The 19,637-nt window shown below is 38.6% G+C and overlaps 1 protein-coding gene across 2 annotated transcripts in view; it reads left to right on the top strand.

Annotated features, from left to right (window-relative positions):
- CDH8 (cadherin 8) overlaps nt 1-19,637 on the top strand; it is a 473,060-nt gene that overhangs the window by 192,914 nt on the left and 260,509 nt on the right. For both annotated transcript variants that reach the window (XM_073582889.1, XM_073582899.1), the window contains exon 3: nt 3,928-4,222. In XM_073582889.1, coding sequence (XP_073438990.1) covers nt 3,928-4,222 — 295 coding nt within the window. The remainder of the gene's footprint in view (nt 1-3,927; nt 4,223-19,637) is intronic.

The raw sequence follows: 19,637 nt of genomic DNA, 5'->3' as shown, positions 1-19,637 counted from the left end.
GCTTAGGTTTCTTGTAGATCATTTGAGTCAACAGATATATAGAAATTCATATGTAATGATAAAGTCAACTAAAGATCTCGAAATTTGATGAATGATAAAAAGTCTAACGTTATTGATTAATTAGTTGTTTTGTCGATACTCAAAAAAAAGTTTTCCTAGATATGGATCTACGTAGTTATACTCACCTTACGTCATTGCCGTGGATCCACTATAGGCCTCTCTGGAGATCTGCGCCAGCTCCGGAAGCAATGTCTGCATCATTCGCACCGCTGAAACAGTCAACTAGAAGAGCAGCTAGACATTGGCAAGGCATCCAATGACATGTTGTTCTAATCACCTGATCACTGCAGACAATAACAGTTTTGGTGGTCTTATGACACCCAAATGATGTAGACATTGCTTCCAGAGCTGGTGCAGATCTCCATAGTGATCCACCTTCTATCACCACCACCATGGATCCAGCAATGCTCACTCTGTAGATCTGCACCATCTTTGGTACCAACATCAGCATTGTTTGGATGTCACAAGACTGCTGAAGCCTATGATTGTCTGTAGGAGTCAACTACAAGAGCGCATCACTGGCAAAACATCGAAATACGTATTGTCCTAATCACTGGACCACGGTAGACAATAAATGTTTCAGTGGTCCTGTGACATCGAAATGATGTAATCATGGTTTCCGGACTGGAACAGACCTCCATAATAATCCACCTTCTATCTTCCCAATGGATCCAGCATCGATCACTCCGAAGATTTGGGCCAATTCCGGATGCAATGTCTGCCTCATTTGGATGCCACAGGACTGCTGAAGCTTTTGATTGTCTGCAGCAGTGAACTAGAAGAACACATCATTGACAGAACATCCAATTATGTGCTCTTCTAGTCACCTGACCACTGCAGACAATAACAGTGACATCCAAATGATGTAGACATTTCTTCCAAAGTTGACACAGACCTCCATAGTAATCCATCTTCTACCACCGCCGGTCACTCTGAGGGTCTATACCAGTTCCGGAATTGATAACTGCACCATTTAGATGTCACAGGACCATTGAGGCTTTTTTGCCAACCTACAAATGGACGTTATCAAGGAGTAAGAGACAGAAGAACACGGGATATGACTTTGGTCATAATCTATCACCATGAAAGTGATTAGTGAAGGAACTTTATTTTTGACTTTAGTTACTTAAGCGTTGCATCAAAATAGAGAATTGGTTAAAAACAAGGACATACCATATAAAACGAGGCACTAACAGAGGTCTTTTCAAGCTACCAAGCGGACCATATCAGAGGGCAAGGTGCAATTCACACTCGGCAGGCAGTGAGTCATTTTAACTTGTCTAATGCAGACCTACATAAATCATTTTAATCCTATACAAAAGTGGACACAGACATCACCCAAGTCTGTCCAGGTTACTTAAATGAAGGGTTCGTCCCACAAAAGTCAACATTTTATTATTTCACTTATTTTGCTCCATTTATGTGGACTGTCAGGTGTTCGGCACCTAAATGTCAGATAGACCCTATTAAAGGAATAGGCTGAGACAGTGTTAAGTATCCCCACGTAGAACCAAAGAAATAAGAGATCATTTCAGGAGAAGGAAAAGAAGGTTGTAAAAATAGACTGTAGAATCAGAAATAGAGAGAAAATATATGAAGACATGGAACATTTCAGCACACACACCTGACACGTAGTGCTACCATGGCTGGAGACAGATGAAGATGCCTTTGGTCGTGTTCGACCTTGTATACTGGTCAGAGTCACTATCTAGAAAGGGAATTAACAGCAGCCTCTGTAACCCACATCTCTGTGAACCACAACAACAAAGGTGACGATATTCTCATTAATCCAAGTTATTGAGTTCTCAGCTTTAACATCAGATCACGGTGAAAGAATTATCGTTCAGATCAAAAGATTAAAATAACTACAGGCTTTAATGACATGACGCAAAAAGGTCACAAAGACTTATAAAAGCACTGCAATATAATATATAGCATATTTAAAAGCAGATAAGCTCCTCGGGGGCGTGTCTTGAAGCTCTTCCAGGCAAATTTTCATGTTACTTCTTTCTCTTAAAACATCTATTACTATATGTATTTCTGTCACCCCTGAGGGTCCAGTCGCCACAGAGGTACTGAACCTCAGCCAGAGGTGTGGTACCTCACTCTCGGGTAAGGAGGAGGCACTACCCAGTACCCGCACACTAGCATCCAACACCACACCTCTCCAGGCCAGGGGATCTGAGCGGACCCTATTTAGGGAGGGTCCCATCTCTTGATGGAGGGAGAACTAGGAAGAGGGTGTGGGTGGATGAAGTGTATAAGGGTAGGAGACCTGGAGGTAGAGTGACAGTGGGAGAGAAAGTTGAAAGTTGGTAGTGGAGAGTTGTCATGGAAGCAGGAGTTGGTTGGAGCAAGTGATGAGAGAGGAGTGACATAGGAGGAGAGAGGGGCTCCAGAGTGAAGGAGAATGGGTCCTAGGGGCCAGGGAAGTGAAGAATCTACCCATGGCACCCAAATCCATGCTGACCGTATTCGGGTGGAGGGACCAGGTCACAGTGGGGACCGGCCCCAGACTAGTGGAGAAACTGTAGGACTCAGCTAGCTAACCGGAGGCTGTAGTAGCTGTATGTGCTGCAGCCAAATCCTCACACAATCACTAAAAAAGGCAGCCACATAGGGTCAAGGGGACCAGGAGGTCATCGCCCGACAGGACCTGAAGCTGCTGGCTTGGGACACTGTGTACGAGGCACAGGGCAGGAGGGCGTGAGCCAGTGCAGAGAGACGACCTGGAAGGTACACAAGAAGGGGGTCCCGGAAACATGCACCCAAGCTACCCGAGAGCTGGCTGGACCACCGACCCGGAGGACACAGCAGCCGGCAGGTGATTGTAACCTGAAGGCTGTGAGTAAACTGTGAAGACTGCACCCTGCTGTGTCCTCAGATTTATTTACTGTGTCACCTGCCCTGCACTACAACAGTAACCATCATCAAATTAACCCCATAACTGCCCTGGGGCCTGCTCTACCAGTGGAGAGCTGTAACATCTCTGCTGCGTCTCCAACTGCCCAGTGGACCTGAATCGCAGTGTCGGCCATCTATTGCCGAACATCACAGGTGATGTCATGACATAATCCCCTATAAACTTTCCCCCTTACATTTTATTGCATGCCCAGGGCCCTGGACAGGGTCAATCCTGCCATGATATCCCCTGAAGAACTGACTGGCTCAGACCGAGTACCCCCAGCCCTAGCAGGCGTCACATATTATTACATTACTATATATATTGTGGTATGGTCTATTGTGGATTTTGACGTGTCTTTAGTATCACTATTCATTTGTAGAAGCCATATTTTCACTTTCAGCTTATTTTACAGATGGTGTTATGTTTGCATTAAGAATTTGTTGAAATTTCATTGAATCCATTCTTCCATCTACCCAAAAATTGTTGCCCATACCATTGCCTGCAATACAACCCCAAAGTATGATCGATCCACCTCCATGCTTAATGGTTGGCGGGATGTTTTTTTCTTAAATTCTGTTCTCTTTTTTTCTCCAAACATATCTTTGATAATTGTGGCCAAAGAGATCTAGTATAACCTCATCAGTCCACTGGCCTTATTTACAAAATGCCTCAGGCTTGTTTAGATGTTCTTTGGCATAGATAGATAGATAGATAGATAGATAGATAGATAGATAATGAACAGATTATAGAAATTAGAGTTAATTTCACAGTTATTTTTGAATTCTACTATTTACAAATAATCCTTAATTTGAATTCATCCTCTTCGTCTTTCACGTAAATTAACCAGCAGATGATGCTTATGTGTTAATCCTTGATCTGATTCCCACCGGACAACGTAATGTAGTTGCAATTGGCACTTATTGATGGTTTCTGCACTGACTGAATTCTAATTGTTCTTTCAGCTACACACAGATTTGGACCCTGGGACCAGCAGAATCAAGTATATTCTCTCTGGAGAGGGAGCCGGTACAATCTTTGTGATCAATGACAAGACGGGAGATATTCATGCGATGAAAAGGCTGGATCGGGAGGAAAAAGCCGAATACACGCTAACAGCCCAGGCTGTCGATAGGGATACAAACAAACCTTTGGAACCCCCTTCAGAATTCATTATCAAAGTTCAGGACATTAATGATAATGCACCGGAATTCCTAAATGGACCATATCACGCCACCGTCCCCGAGATGTCTCTTGTGGGTAGGTAGTAATTGTTATATTATTTTATCTTGGTTTTTGGATGAAATTTAGAAATCTTTTTTTCGCAAAAATATCTAAAATCGAAAAGCCGTGATGATTTATTTTGTCAAATAATCAACTGTACTCTATTTTGCCCTTAAATGGGTTTTCCAAGATTAAGATATTGATAGCCTATTCTATAGAATAGATCATCAATAACAGCACACCCATTTCTCGCGATCTTTGGGATAGGTCACTATTACATCGGGAGATGGGGTCAATACCAGACCAGGTAGATCTGCAGAAGATAAAACTGATTTTTATCAAAACTACAGCAAGGAGCCCAGTAAGTGACACATCGCTGGAATCAGAGTCTCTGCCTCTACATCATGATGCTTTCAGATGGGGTAGCAAGTACCTGCTGATAGATTTACTGGTTTGGTCATTAATGACTCAGTCCTTTACATCCGTTTAACCCAAGATGGTCCTGACAATTATCTCTTATCTGAGAATTGCTTCTAAACTCATTTTAGGCTTACACAAACTTTAATATTTTCATATTAGCCTATCTATTTATCTATTATCTTTTATATATCTATTATCTATCTATTATCTATCATCTATCTATCTATCTATCTATATATATATCTATCTATTATCTATCTATCCATCTATCTATCTATCTATCTATCTATCTGCCTATATATTATCTATCTATTATCTATCTATCATGTATTATCTATCTATCATCTATCTATCTATTATCTATCTATTATCTATCTATCATCTATCTATTATCTATCTATCTATCTATTATCCATTATCTATCTATCCATCTATTATCTATCTATCTATCTATTATCTATCTATCTATTTATTATCTATCTATTTATTATCTATCTATTATCTATCTATCTATATATCATCTATCTATCAACCTATCTATCTATCTATTATCTATCTATTTATCTATTATCTATCTATCATCTATCAATCTATCTATCTATTATCTATCTATCTATCATCTATCTATCTATCTATTATCTATCTATTTATCTATTAGCTATCTATTAGCTATCTATTATCTATCAATCTATCATCTATTTATCTATTATCTGTCATCTATTTATCTATTTTCTATCTATCTATTATCTATCTATTATCTATCTATTATCTGTTATCTATCATCTATCTATTTATTATCTATCTATTATCTATATATTATCTATCTATTATCTATCATCTATCTATCTATTATCTATCATCTATCTATCTATCTATCTATTATCTATCATTTATCTATTATCTATCTATTATCTATTAATCTATCTACCTATCTATCTATCATCTATCTATCTATCATCTATATATCTATTATCTATCGATCTATCTATCATCTATCTATCTATCTAGCTATCTATCTATTATCTATCTATCTATCTATCTATCTATCTATCTATCTATCTATATATTATCTATCTATTATCTATCTATCTTTCTATCTATCTAAAGAGGCACCTTCAGGTATCTTGAAATTGTACCTAAGGATGAGCCAGACTTGTGCAAGTCCACAATTCTCTTCTTGATATCTTGGCTGATTTCTTGAGACTTTCCCATGATGCTACACACAGAAGCAGTGTGTTTCAGGTGTGCATTAAAATACATCCACAGGTGTGTATCTAATTAACTAAGATGTTACCAAAAACCAGAAGCTTCCAAACACATGACCTCATCATATGGGCAGGGCAGAATTGTGTAAAGGCATAGGAATCTTAGTGTATGTTAACATTTGACTTTGCAGCAAGTAATAAAAGTGCCATAAAACATTTTCTCTCATTATTCTGACTTTTGGAAAATATTAATAATTACAGTAATCTTAATTGTCTTAAAATGGGAAAGGTTTATTCTGATTTCCTGTCAGATATTAGAAAAACCTGCAGATGTGTCTTTATACACTGCTCAGAAAAATAAAGGGAACACTAAGATACCACATCGTAGATATCACTGAATGAAATATCACAGCTGAAAATCTTTATTCATTACATGGTGGAATGCGTTGAGGACAAGAAAACATAAAAATGATCAATGCAAATCAAAATGAATATCCCATGGAGGTCTGGATTTGGAAGGATACTCAAAATCAAAGTGGAAAATCAAATTACAGGCTGATCCAACTTCAGTGGAAATGCCTCTTGACAAGAAAATGATGCTCAGTAGTGCGTGTGGCCTTCATGTGCCTGTATGACCTCCCTACAACGCCTGGTCATGCTCCTGATGAGTTGGCGAATGTTGTCATGAGGGATCTCCTCCCAGACCTGGACTAAAGCATCTGCCAACTCCGGGACAGTCTGTGGTGCAACGTGACGTTGGTGGATGGAGCGAGACATGATGTCTCAGATGTGTTTAATCGGATTCATGTCTGGGGAACGGGCAGGACAGTCCATAGCTTCAATGCCTTCATCTTGCAGGAACTGCTGACACACTCCAGCCACATGAGGTCTGGTATTGTCCTGCATTAGGAGGAACCCAGGGCCAACCGCACCAGCATATGGTCTCACAAGGGGTCAGAGGATCTCATCTCGGTACCTAAGGGCAGTCAGGCTACCTCTGGCGAGCACATGGAGGGCTGTGCAGCCCTCTAAAGAAATGCCACCCCACTGCCAAACTGGTCATGCTGAAGGATGTTGAAGGCAGCAGATCACTCTCCATGGAGTCTCCAGACTCTGTCACGTCTTTCACATGTGCTGTGTGAACCTGCTTTCATCTGTGAAGAGCACAGGGTGCCAGTGGCGAATTTGCCAATCCTGGTGTTCTCTGGCAGTGCTCCTCCTGTTCCTCCTTGCACAAGGCTGAGGTAGCAGTCCTGCTGCTGGATTGTTGTCCTCGTATAGCCCCCTCCACATCTCCTGTTGTACTGGTCTTTCTCCTGGTAGTGCCTCCAGGCTCTGATCACTACGCTGACAAACACAGCATACCTTCGTGCCACAGCTCGCATTGATGTGCCATCCTGGATGAGCTGCACTACCTGAGCCACTTGTGTGGGTTGTAGAGTCCATCTCAGTAGGCCGTATAATATCCTGGCCTTCACACTTTGACCTCTCTACATGAATTTAAATTTACACAGGGGCCCCTTGGTTGGGTCCATGGAGTGGCTGCTGACCGTTAGAGTAAGGTGGCAGAGAAGGGTCAAAATCACAAAAGTCAGAAAACAAAGTAAGAATCGTCAGGCAAAAGTCAAAACAATCTGGACACTACGCTGACCGACACAGCAAACCTTCTTGCCACAGCTCACATTAATGTGCCATCCTGGATGAGCTGCACTACCTGAGCCACTTGTGTGGGTTGTAGAGTCCGTCTCATGCTACCACGAGTGTGAAAGCACAACCAACATTCAAAAGTGACCAAAACATCAGCCAGAAAGCATTGGTACTGAGATGTGGTCTGTGGTCCCCACCTGCAGAACCACTCCTTTATTGAGGGTGTCTTGATAATTGCCAATAATTTCCATCTGTTGTCTATTCCATTTGCACAACAGCATGTGAAATTGATTGTCAATCAGTGTTGCTTCCTAAGTGGACAGTTTGATTTCACAGAAGTTTGATTTCCTTGGAGTTATATTCTGTTGTTTAAGTGTTCCCATTATTTTTTGAGCAGTGTGTGTAGAGGATGGAAACTTCAGGATTCAACTGCATATTTTAATGTCTGCACCTTCAAAAATTATTTCTTCAGACACCCTTTAAATCCTTCACCCCCCACCAATCCTCATTTGTTGAGGATAGTTATTTCCATTATTTACCTCATTTGCATTCTCCATTCTAATTGAACAGTCAGTGAGGAGCTGTTGTGATTGAAGCATAAGTGCTGCACTATGGAAATGTCTCAGAGATGCTTCATTAGGCGAGGGTTAGTTCTCAGCCATTTCATCTGTAAGTAAGGTGTTGTTGTTCACATTCAGATGGGGCTGAAGTGTTCTGTTTTATAACATTTAATTGACTCCCAGTGTATTCTTGGGCAAACATCTGCTGCAATTTTTGCTCGTTGATTAAGGATACATATAATAAGAAGCAGACAAGGAAAAACATAAATATCCACCGATGTATCTAATCTGAACACTCCAGTCTGTGGGAGAGAAGTGAAAAGTGTGTGTCATGTTGTAATATTCATTACAAAAAGCTATCTATCTATCTATTATCTATCTATCTATCTATCTATTATCTATCTATATATCTACAGTATCTATTATCTATCTATCTATTATCTATCTATCTACAGTATCTATTACCTATCTATCTATCATCTATCTATCTATCATCTATCTATCTATTATCTATCTATTTATCTATCTATTATCTATCTATCTATCTATCTATTATCTATCTATCTATCTATTTATCTATCTATAATCTATTATCTATCATCTATCTATCATCTATCTATCTACAGTATCTATTATCTATCTATCTATTATCCATCTATCTATCTATTATCTATCTATCTATATATCTATCTATCTATTTATCTATCTATATTCTATCTATTATCTATCATCTATCTATCTATCTATCTATCATCTATCTATCTATCTATCTATCTATCTCTTATCTATCTATCTATCATCTATCTATCTATTATCTATCTATCTATATATCCATTTATCTATTATCTATCTATATATCTATATGTCATCTATCTATCTATCTATTATATATCTATCTATTATCTGTCTATCTATCTATCATCTATCTATTATCTATCTACCTATTATCTATATATCTGTCTATCTATCTATCTATCTATTATATAATCTATCTATCTATTATCTATCTATCTATTATCTATCTATCTATTATCTGTCTATTATCTACCTATTATCCATTATCTGTCTATCATCTATCTATTAATCTATCATCTATCTATCTACAGTATCTATTATCTATCTATCTATCTATTATCTATATATCTATCTATTATCTATCTATTATCTATCTATCTATAATCTATCTATTATCTATCATCTATCTATCATCTATCTATCTATCTATCTATTATCTATCTATCATCTATCTATCTATTATCTATCTATCTATCCATTTATCTATTATCTATCTATCTGTCATCTATATATCTTTCTATCTATTATCTATCTATCTATTATCTATCTATCTATTTATCTATCTATAATCTATCTATTATCTATCATCTATCTATCTATCTATCATTTATCTATCTATTATCTATCTATCTATTAATCTATCTATTATATATATCTATCTATTATCTATTTATCTATCTATCTATTATCTATATATCTATCTATTATCTATCTTTCTATCTATTATCTATTATCTATCTATCTATCTATTATCTATCTATCATCTATATATCCATTATCTATCTATCTATCTATCTATCTATCTATCTATCTATCTATTATCTATCTATCTATTATCTATCTATCTGTCTATCTATTATCTATCTATCTGTCTATCTATCTATTATCTATCTACTGTATCTATTATATATCTATCTATTATCTATCTATCATCTATCTATTATCTATCTACCTATTATCTATATATCTGTCTATCTATCTATCTATTATATAACACTGGTCAACAGCATTTTTGGTGCCAAAGATATTTCATCGAATTTAGGGTATTTTTGGGGTGCTGATTCTGAATATGTCATCAGTTTTGCCAGATTGGCTCAAGTTTTTGAGATTTTTGGTATCTTATTTATAGCACTTGTTGGTAAATGCGACGCATCATCTCATTAATTTCTTTGGATTAGTACTTGAACTGAGCAGTTCTCAATATAGTTTTGTGTTAATTAGTGTTCTAAAAGTTTGTTCATAGCTTGATTTTTGCACTAACTTTATGTTGTTGTCTGTTTTCCAGTGAAAAGCATGAACTCATCAAGAAGAAGTTGTCTTAACGATCCAGACTCATTCTGTTACATTTGTGGTGAATACACACTGCCAAAACATAGAAGAAACATAACAGACTTCGTAAAAAAAGTGTATTTTGCCTATTTTGGGGTTATGCTTGGGGACCAAGACAAGTTTTGGGCACCACACATAGTGTGCAAAGCATGTATCGAATTATTACGAAAATGGAGCAAAGGACAAAGAAAAAGCTTCAAATTTGGTGTTCCAATGGTGTGGAGAGAGCCAAAAAATCATCATGATGACTGTTATTTATGGTAAACACAGGTACAGGCACATCTTCACAATGAGGGACAGGCCTTCTTGCAGATTCCATGTTACTCCCATTTTCGTTTCTTATGCTTATTGAATCCTTGCACTTGCACTGCACAGAAATAACAGTCATCATGATGATTTTTTGGCTCTCTCCACACCATTGGAACACCAAATTTGAAGCTTTTTCTTTGTCCTTTGCTCCATTTTCGTAATAATTCGATACATGCTTTGCACACTATGTGTGGTGCCCAAAACTTGTCTTGGTCCCCAAGCATAACCCCAAAATAGGCAAAATACACTTTTTTTACGAAGTGTGTTATGTTTCTTCTATGTTTTGGCAGTGTATATTCACCACAAATGTAACAGAATGAGTCTGGATCGTTAAGACAACTTCTTCATGATGAGTTCATGCTTTTCACTGGAAAACAGACAACAACATAAAGTTAGTGCAAAAATCAAGCTATGAACAAACTTTTAGAACACTAATTAACACAAAACTATATTGAGAACTGCTCAGTTCAAGTACTAATCCAAAGAAATTAATGAGATGATGCGTCGCATTTACCAACAAGTGCTATAAATAAGATACCAAAAATCTCAAAAACTTGAGCCAATCTGGCAAAACTGATGACATATTCAGAATCAGCACCCCAAAAATACCCCAAATTCATTAAAATATTTTGGACACCAGAAAAAAAATTTTTTTTCGTTGACCTGTGTAATCTATCTATTATCTATCTATCTATCTATCTATCTATTACCTATCTATCTATCTATCTATTATCTGTCTATTATCTACCTATTATCCATTATCTGTCTATCATCTATCTATCTATCTATTAATCTATTATCTATATATCTACCTATTATCTATCTATCTCTATCTATCTATTACCTATCTATCTATCTATCTATCTATCTATCTATCATCTGTCTATTATCCATTATCTGTCTATCATCTATCTATCTATCTATCCATCTATCTATTATCTATCTATCTATTATCTATCTATCTATCTATCTATCTATCTATTATCTATCATCTAGCTATCTATTATCCATTTTCTATCTATCTATTATCTATCTATTGTCTACTATCTATCTATCTAGCTATCTATTATCTGTCTATCTATTATCCATTATCTAGCTATTATCTACACAGTATCTATCTATCTATCTATCTATCTATCTATCTGTTATCTATCTATTATCTATCTGTTATCTATCTATCTATCTATCACACATTGTTCCCCAATACTTGACTAACGAGGTTGTTCCACATGTATCAGCTATCTGTAGAATGGATGACCAGTGTATGACGGCTCGGGGAGGGGGCCTGCTGCTAAATCCTTGAAGAGCTCGGGTCCTAGAATGTGAAAGGAGTGGCAATGAGTATGTGCAAGCACCAGTCCAATAGACAGTGACTGGAGCTATGTTTGCACATGCTCACTAGTGTTTCATTAGCACCTTGGATCTTTGCTCCCTGGGGTCTTATGAGCAGGGGCCCCCGTCTTTCACCGATTTGACTCTGTAATCCCTTTTATGTGATCGGTGTGAGTATTAGTAGTGGTGGGATCTCCTACATTAATGTGCCTGGGAAGATGGAGAGTGTTTTTTCTCCTCTCATAACAGTGATGCCTGATGTGAACATGTTGGGAGTAGACATGACCAGGCTTGGAGAAAGGGTACATCGATGATTTGCTTTGACACAAGTAGCGCTCCTTTGAGGAATAATGTCATATTTAAGTATTGTATAGCGCTACATTGCATTTTCTCGAAGTTGACTTCCCCTTTTGCACAAATGCAAAGTCAAAACAACTTAATTAGCGGGCCATATTTCTGAGGTCAGCAGAAAATGAGCCCAGAGGGTAAACTTGTATCAAGAAGAGGATGGGAAGGATAATGGCAGATGTTAGGAAATATGTTTGCAGTGAAGCAGATGTTGCCAATCCACGCTGTAATTTTGCATTGTTTTGTAGACTATTTTATGCTTAAAAAAAAAATCCCTGGTCTGTTAGACATCAAGGATACAGGGATCACCGAAAATTTATTTGCACACTGTGTAATGGACAAGTATTGAATAAGGTATTATAAGGCCGATGCGTAATGTTCTGCAAGAAATGGGTGAATCATCAGCGTATCAAAAATTCATAACGACTCGAACAATAAATCATGGACACATTTAATATTAATGAAGCTTTTAAAATTCTCTGTTAGTTTTTCCTGTATAGAATGTGTACGTACGGCTTTCGGTGTCTTTCGGCTTTATGTAACCAGCAGAGCCAAGGTTAAGTATTTAGCTACGTTATCTGACTTTCCAAATAATAAAATTATCTCAATGGATTACGGCCCAAACTAATTCATATTCTTCTGTTGAAACGACCCTTTTGCTCCTGCGGTTGAAAAGGGCATGGGCGTAGATGTAGATTTGATCATAAGGATATCTAAAAAAAACATATATTCATAAATATAGTGGCTAGAGACATGTTAATGTTTGTCTCCCCATCACACATTTCCCTTCAGGAAGTAAAACTGTGAAACGCGCGTTGGGGCGGTTGTGGCATTGTGCATGGTCCACTGACTTTACCATGGGAAAGCATTACATTGCATTTGTTTCTGCATGGACTGAGTTACTTCATTGACAGTTGTTGGCTTCACTTGTATTTTTTAACTTGATCAGTGTCCATTGGTTTAACAAATGTATTACATTTTTTATTGTTACCCACAGTCGGACCTCACTTACCACCTCCTTTTTTCTACACTTGATTTATTTTCCCTCTTTGAATTCTCTAACATGTATCAGTCACTATATGGTCCATGTTTTTTTTTAATATAATTCCTTTTTCAATACAATTTTTACATTTCTATGATTAGTGTTTTTGGATACTTTTTTATCCTTATATATTTTGTATAGATGTACATTTTGCAGTAAAGCACCTTCAATAGATATGTGGGGTTATCTATTGATGAGTTCATCAGCTCTAACTATTCTCAAGAGAAGTCTTAAAGTGTTACTCCCTAAATCATGAGTTACTGATAGGGGATGATTTACTGATTATGGGGGGAAGTTCGACTGCTCTTCTTTCTAGGCAGTCGTAAAAGGAAAGGCTGAACATGGTCTTCCCCTTTCCATTCAAGACGGGGAGCAGAGCCAAAGTTTCTAAGATCCAGAACCCATTCTTTAAATTACTGAGGTTCAAACAGTTTGACCTTCATCAATCAATAATTGGCACCCTTGAGGAAGCAGAGGTGAAACATACATCAGGTGTAGATAGCAGCAGGCTAGTGGTCTGGCAAATATCTCCTAATCCTTAATATGGTTTTATATAATATATGTTATAGAATCTCATAATGTCGCAGGATATAGTGAATCATGTTCCTGCAGTCTAATGGCCCTTTATGTTTAATTGGGGGTACATTATACTTTATGAATGCATTAACATTTTTTTTTTCTGCCACATCTTTAAATTACTTCCTTGAACTATGCACCTTATTTAAAACTAGATAGAGGCCGGATGCTATCGCATCGGGAGGGCGGTAATGTCACGATGGGGGCAGGCTTTGCAGCGTTGAGAATCTCTCCCCCCATGTGCTCACCCACCTATCCACACTCTCCCCATGTTCTGACTTCTCCCGTCTGTGCTCTCGTCTTTGACCTGTCTACCCCATGTGCTGTCCCCCTTGTCTGCTGTCTCTCTCCTACCTGTGCTGTGTTCTCACCTCATGTACTGTCCCCCTGTCTGCTATCTCTCTCCTACCTGTGCTGTGTTCTCACCTCATGTGCTGTCCCCCTTGTTTGCTGTCTCTCTCCTACCTGTGCTGTGTTCTCCCCTCATGTGCTGTCCTGTTTGAGCTGCCTCCCCCTGTGCTCTGTCTCTCTCACCCCTGTGTCTGACCGTGTACAGAACATACCACATCTCCTTGGCAGGGGAGGAAGCCAAAGACAATACTGACATTACAACAGGAGATCGAAGAGGATACATTTTGTGAGGTAAAATATTGTTTAAAAACAGTCAGTGAAATATTATACCTCACAAAATGAATCCTCAGTGATCCCCTGCTGTAATGTCAGTATTGTCTTTTGCTTCCTCCCCTGCCCAGGAGATGTGGCATGCTCCATAAATGGTCAGACACAGACAATTTTTAAAATGAACTTTCATTCGTGGGAAAATCCCTTTATTCTGCCCGTAGACTCGTCGCGCATCTGCCGCCTGGTTCAGCCGAATGATTCACTGCGCCTGCGTGGAATTCGTGCAGGTGCAGTGCGATGGTGTTCCGCTGGTGATACCATGCAAGAGGCTGTGTGAGTGTGTGAGTGAGTGTGAGAGTGTGAATGTGTGCGTGTGTGTGGTACGTAAGGCATTTAGAGTGTGTGTGTGTGTGGTGCGATGGCATTCCGCTCGTGGTACCGCGCAATAGGTTGGTACCAGCAGCAGTTTCCATATTGAGACACCCATCACTTGGGTGTCCCAATATGGCGGTCAGTGAACTTCCTCCGCTTGGAATTCTGGGATACTGTGACATCTGGACAGAACAGGAAATGAAAACCTTACAAGGCAATTCTATAAGTAGATTGGTTTTAAAGAGGTTGTCCTCCTTTGGGGATTTTCTTTGCTTACGTAAATGCATGCATTTGGGGCTAAAATTCATTTTTTCATTAAAAATGTGGCACTGTTGGCCTCCTATAGCCTCGGTATTGCATTGTCTATTGCTGGCTGCACAATGACTTAACAAGATCAGCCACATTATCTATATTTTAATAGATATGTTGAGTTGTGTTCCCTAAATCATGAGCTATGGATGGGGATAATTTACTGATCATGGGGGTTTTCATTGCGCTACTCTACTTTTTAGGCAGACCTATAGAGAAGCTGAACATGTATATCTCCATTCTATTCAAAACAGGCTTTCTAGATTCAAGGTCCCCAAGGTCTAGAGCCCCATTCTTGAGATCACAGGGAATCCAAGCATTCTGACTTCCCTGAAATCAATCACTTATCATATATCCTAGGGATGAAGGATACATTTGGGAGGACTCTTTAAAGGGATTGGCACACGCTATAAAAAAATGGTAATTACAAAATTACCATTTGGGCACACTCCTCCATTGCATTATGGATCCAGAATGGGCAACTCCATCTGCATTTTTGGATTTTTTTATAACTCTTTTCCTTTGAAGCCTTAAAGGTGTTTCCTCGCTAGGATAAACCATTGTCTGTGGCCTACTAGGAAATTTGTAGATGATAGAGGATAATCACCAATTGGAGCTCCCCATCTAAGAGCCAGAATGGAGGTCCAGTCTACAGAAGTGGCTCACGCTCTGGTGAACTTGAGTTGTCCTTGTATTACAAAACTGGCCATCAATCTAATCTCCATCTAATGCTACCTGTACATATCTCCTGCAGTGGCAGTTGCAGGTATACGGCCTGGTTGGCCTTTGAGCTTCTCACCAAAAGATCAGATGTTTGTAGGCTTTTCAGTTTGTGGAACTAAGACATGATGTTCCAATCTGAATCGAGAGGTGATAAGTTCTCCTTCAAAGGAAGTCTACAAACAGAGGCTGGACAGACATCTGTCTGGGATGATTTAGCGAATCCTGCTTTGAGCAGGGGGTTGGACCAGATGGCCCAGGAGGTCCCTTCAAACTCTACCATTCTATGATTCTAAGAATCAATGACTATAATGGACGTTTCAAGACCAACGTCCCTCCACACTATGGGCTAATCAATGACTATAATGGACGTTTCAAGACCAACGTCCCTCCACACTATGGGCTAATCAATGACTATAATGGACGTTTCAAGACAAACGTCCCTCCACACTATGGGCTAATCAATGACTATAATGGACGTTTCAAGACCAACGTCCCTCCACACTATGGTCTAACCGGAAAAGTACACATACGAAACCTTCCATTTAAATTCCTTGGGTTCCCAGTATTTTTCGAGCTGTGACTTATCTTCAAATTTAGGATATCTGAGTACTCTAGGTTACTTTATCGTTGACCAACTCTTAATTTTCTGTAGGTCAATTCCTCCTACATATAAGTTATAAAATGTATATATTGGGAAACACCCATTAAAACCTTTCTATTATAAGTCCTTTATAGAGGCACCTGAGTCATTTAGATCCATCCTTTACACTTTTACCTAAAGATTTTTGCAGTCTTAATTTCATTTGAGGTGACTTTGCCTTTCACTGCATTGCCAATTTATTCAACGAGAGCACTTATTCAACAATCTAATCACCAAGTAGTTGGCATTCTTACTCTGAATCAAGAGAAATGATTAGCAGTGTTTGGCGAATCAGCCCTGCATCAAATTTCTTTCATCTCAATCATTCTCTATCCTTAAATGTTTAACAAGGAAGTTACCTTAGGTGAAGTTTACGGGTGATACTTTGAGTCAACCCATATCGATCTCCAACTTGGAATCTTCCACGCTCAATTCTGCCCCATATATAACTATACTACATCCACAAAATTGGCAGTATCACCAGGACTTGTAAAATAAATGACTTATTTTACCAATAAAGGGGTTGTTTGGGACTTTACCAGTGATGGCCTATCCTTAGGATAGGTCATGAATGTCTGATCGGTGGGGGTGCGAGACCTTGCTCACCCATCCTGAACTTCTATGTCCCCTTTATTAAATAAAGGGGCTCAGGATAGGGACTTTATTAATGTCCCCATCCAGGGCCCCTGTATTTAATATCCCCATCCTGGGCTTCTTCCAGTAATAATATCTCCATCCTGGGCCTTTATGTCATCCAATTCTAAGTCCCTATGTTGCCCAAATCCTTGGCCCCTATGTCATCTTTGCAGCTTCATATTTGGCATGGTCATTAAAATGACTGCAGCTGTGCCAGGATGCTCTGCTCTGTGAATGGGCCTGCTCCCTGATGCCACAAATTCTGGCAAATTCTAACTGTTTTTGTGAAATTGATTTTGCGAATTTAATAATTTTTATATTTCATTCAACATAAAGCGATTAACTCATCTCTAATGCCAAGATAATATACTTGGAAAAAATCTTTCTCTCCAGGATCATCCACAAAAGAGCCACCTTTCTTCTGGAGAAGAACCAATTTGCATAGCCACATTCCGAGAAGTAGGGCATTAGCTTCTGAGTCTCTTTACTCTGGATGGTGGTCTCCACAAAGAGAAACATTATTCCTCCAAACCTCCGTCAAAGACCTCTCATACATCCAACCAGCAGCCAGCTCTGCACTGATGAAGGGCAAAACCCCTGAAACAGTTGTCTGAAGATGGTTGTAGTTCTCTTTGGGAGAAAATTCTGGTGTACCGAAACATCTTTACTCCAAACTTCCATCAAAGACCTCTCATACATCCAACCAGTGTCCAGCTCAGCACTGATGAAGGGCAAAACCCCTGAAACAGTTGTCTGAAGATGGTCGTAGTTCTCTTTGGGAGAAAATTCTGGTGTACCGAAACATCTTTATTCCAAACTTCCATCAACGACTTCTCATACATCCAACCAGTATCCAGCTCTGCACTGATGAAGGGCAAAACCCCTGAAACAGTTGTCTAAAGATGGTTGTAGTTCTCTTTGGGAGAAAATTCTGGTGTACCGAAACATCTTTACTCAAAACTTCCATCAAAGACCTCTCATACATCCAACCAGTGTCCAGCTCTGCACTGATGAAGGGCAAAACCCCTGAAACAGTTGTCTGAAGATGGTTGTAGTTCTCTTTTGGAGCAAATTCTGGTGTACCGAAACATCTTTACTCCAAACTTCCATCAAAGACCTCTCATACATCCAACCAGTATCCAGCTCTGCACTGATGAAGGGCAAAACCCCTGAAACAGTTGTCTGAAGATGGTTGTAGTTCTCTTTGGGAGAACATTCTGGTGTACCGAAACATCTTTACTCCAAACTTCCATCAAAGATCTCTCTTACATCCAACCAGTATCCTACTCTGCCCTGATAAAGGGCAAAACCCCTGAAACAGTTGTCTGAAGATGTTTGTAGTTCTCTTTGGGAGAAAATTCTCGTGTACCAAAACATCTTTACTCCAAACTTCCATCATAGACCTCTCATACATCCAACCAGTATCCAGCTCTGCACTGATGAAGGGCAAAACCCCTGAAACAGTTGTCTGAAGATGGTTGTAGCTCTCTTTGGGAGAAAATTTTAGTGTACCGAAACATCTTTAGTGGTGTTCTAAGGCTTGACGAATGGTCGGAGGTTGACTCATAGGATAACGATCTCCATAAAGTGGCATTAGAGAGCTAGCTTTCTTCCTCCCTTCTTTAAGCAAGCTAATTTACATAATCATTTCCCAAGGAGCTCATATGTCTCTGTAGTCAGAAAAAAAATACCTCCCCTTGACATGTATGTTTTTGGGCATTCATAATCTCTTATAAAAACAAACTGTGCTGAAATAATGCAAATTACAAACGCCTGAACAAAATTACGACCTATTTGCTCTTTTCTTTTTTTCCATTTCCTATTGTTTTTATTACAGCTTTTTTTACATCTATTGAGAAATCCAACTGATAAGGCTAAAGGGGTCTATATTGGACCTTGACCAAGTCTCCTCCAAGTTACTATACACACATATTATTTTTTCCATTGTTTATCCGAGATGGAAAAAAACAAAAAAAAAATAATAAAAAATAAAAAAAAAATAAAAAAAATCTCGAGAGCTCTTTGTATTTATGTCTGCGCAATCGAGTTCCGGCACTGTGATTATTACATGGACTAAAGCCTAATTGACCTGCTGTGATATAGTTCTTGCGGACGTAGGATAACAAGAAAATCATATTTTTCTTAAAATAATAGTACAAAGCTCGGTCTTAATATTCATATAAAAAGGCTTCCCGCTGTTGTTGAAGGTAAGAGTATAAAAGCTTTTGCAGGCTGATTTTTGAGAGCTCTTCTGGATTTTTTTTTTTGCAAAGGATGTAATGTACTGGTGCTGAGAAAGAAAGAAAAATAGCTCAGAAAATAATTGCCCAGGACTCTCTGTGAGCAGAGAAACTAATATAGCAGAATTCATAGGACGAACACTATGGATTCTTCTAATGTTATGATGTCATTGTGACTCTAATGGGCTCATCAGTTCTCCAGAAACCATCACAGATGTTACTCATCTCCTAATACTAGTACTAGATCCATTAGGATGAACCGTGACCATGCACAAGTCATTATAAATCCAAATATATGATATAGAAGATCCTCAATATGGAAGTGAGCTTCAGAATTGGATATTAAA

Source organism: Dendrobates tinctorius, unplaced genomic scaffold (assembly GCF_039654945.1).
Source record: "Dendrobates tinctorius isolate UK_male_01 unplaced genomic scaffold, ASM3965494v1 ptg000009l, whole genome shotgun sequence".
Lineage (NCBI taxonomy): Eukaryota > Metazoa > Chordata > Amphibia > Anura > Dendrobatidae > Dendrobates > Dendrobates tinctorius.
This window is presented reverse-complemented; position numbering and strand designations above follow the sequence as displayed.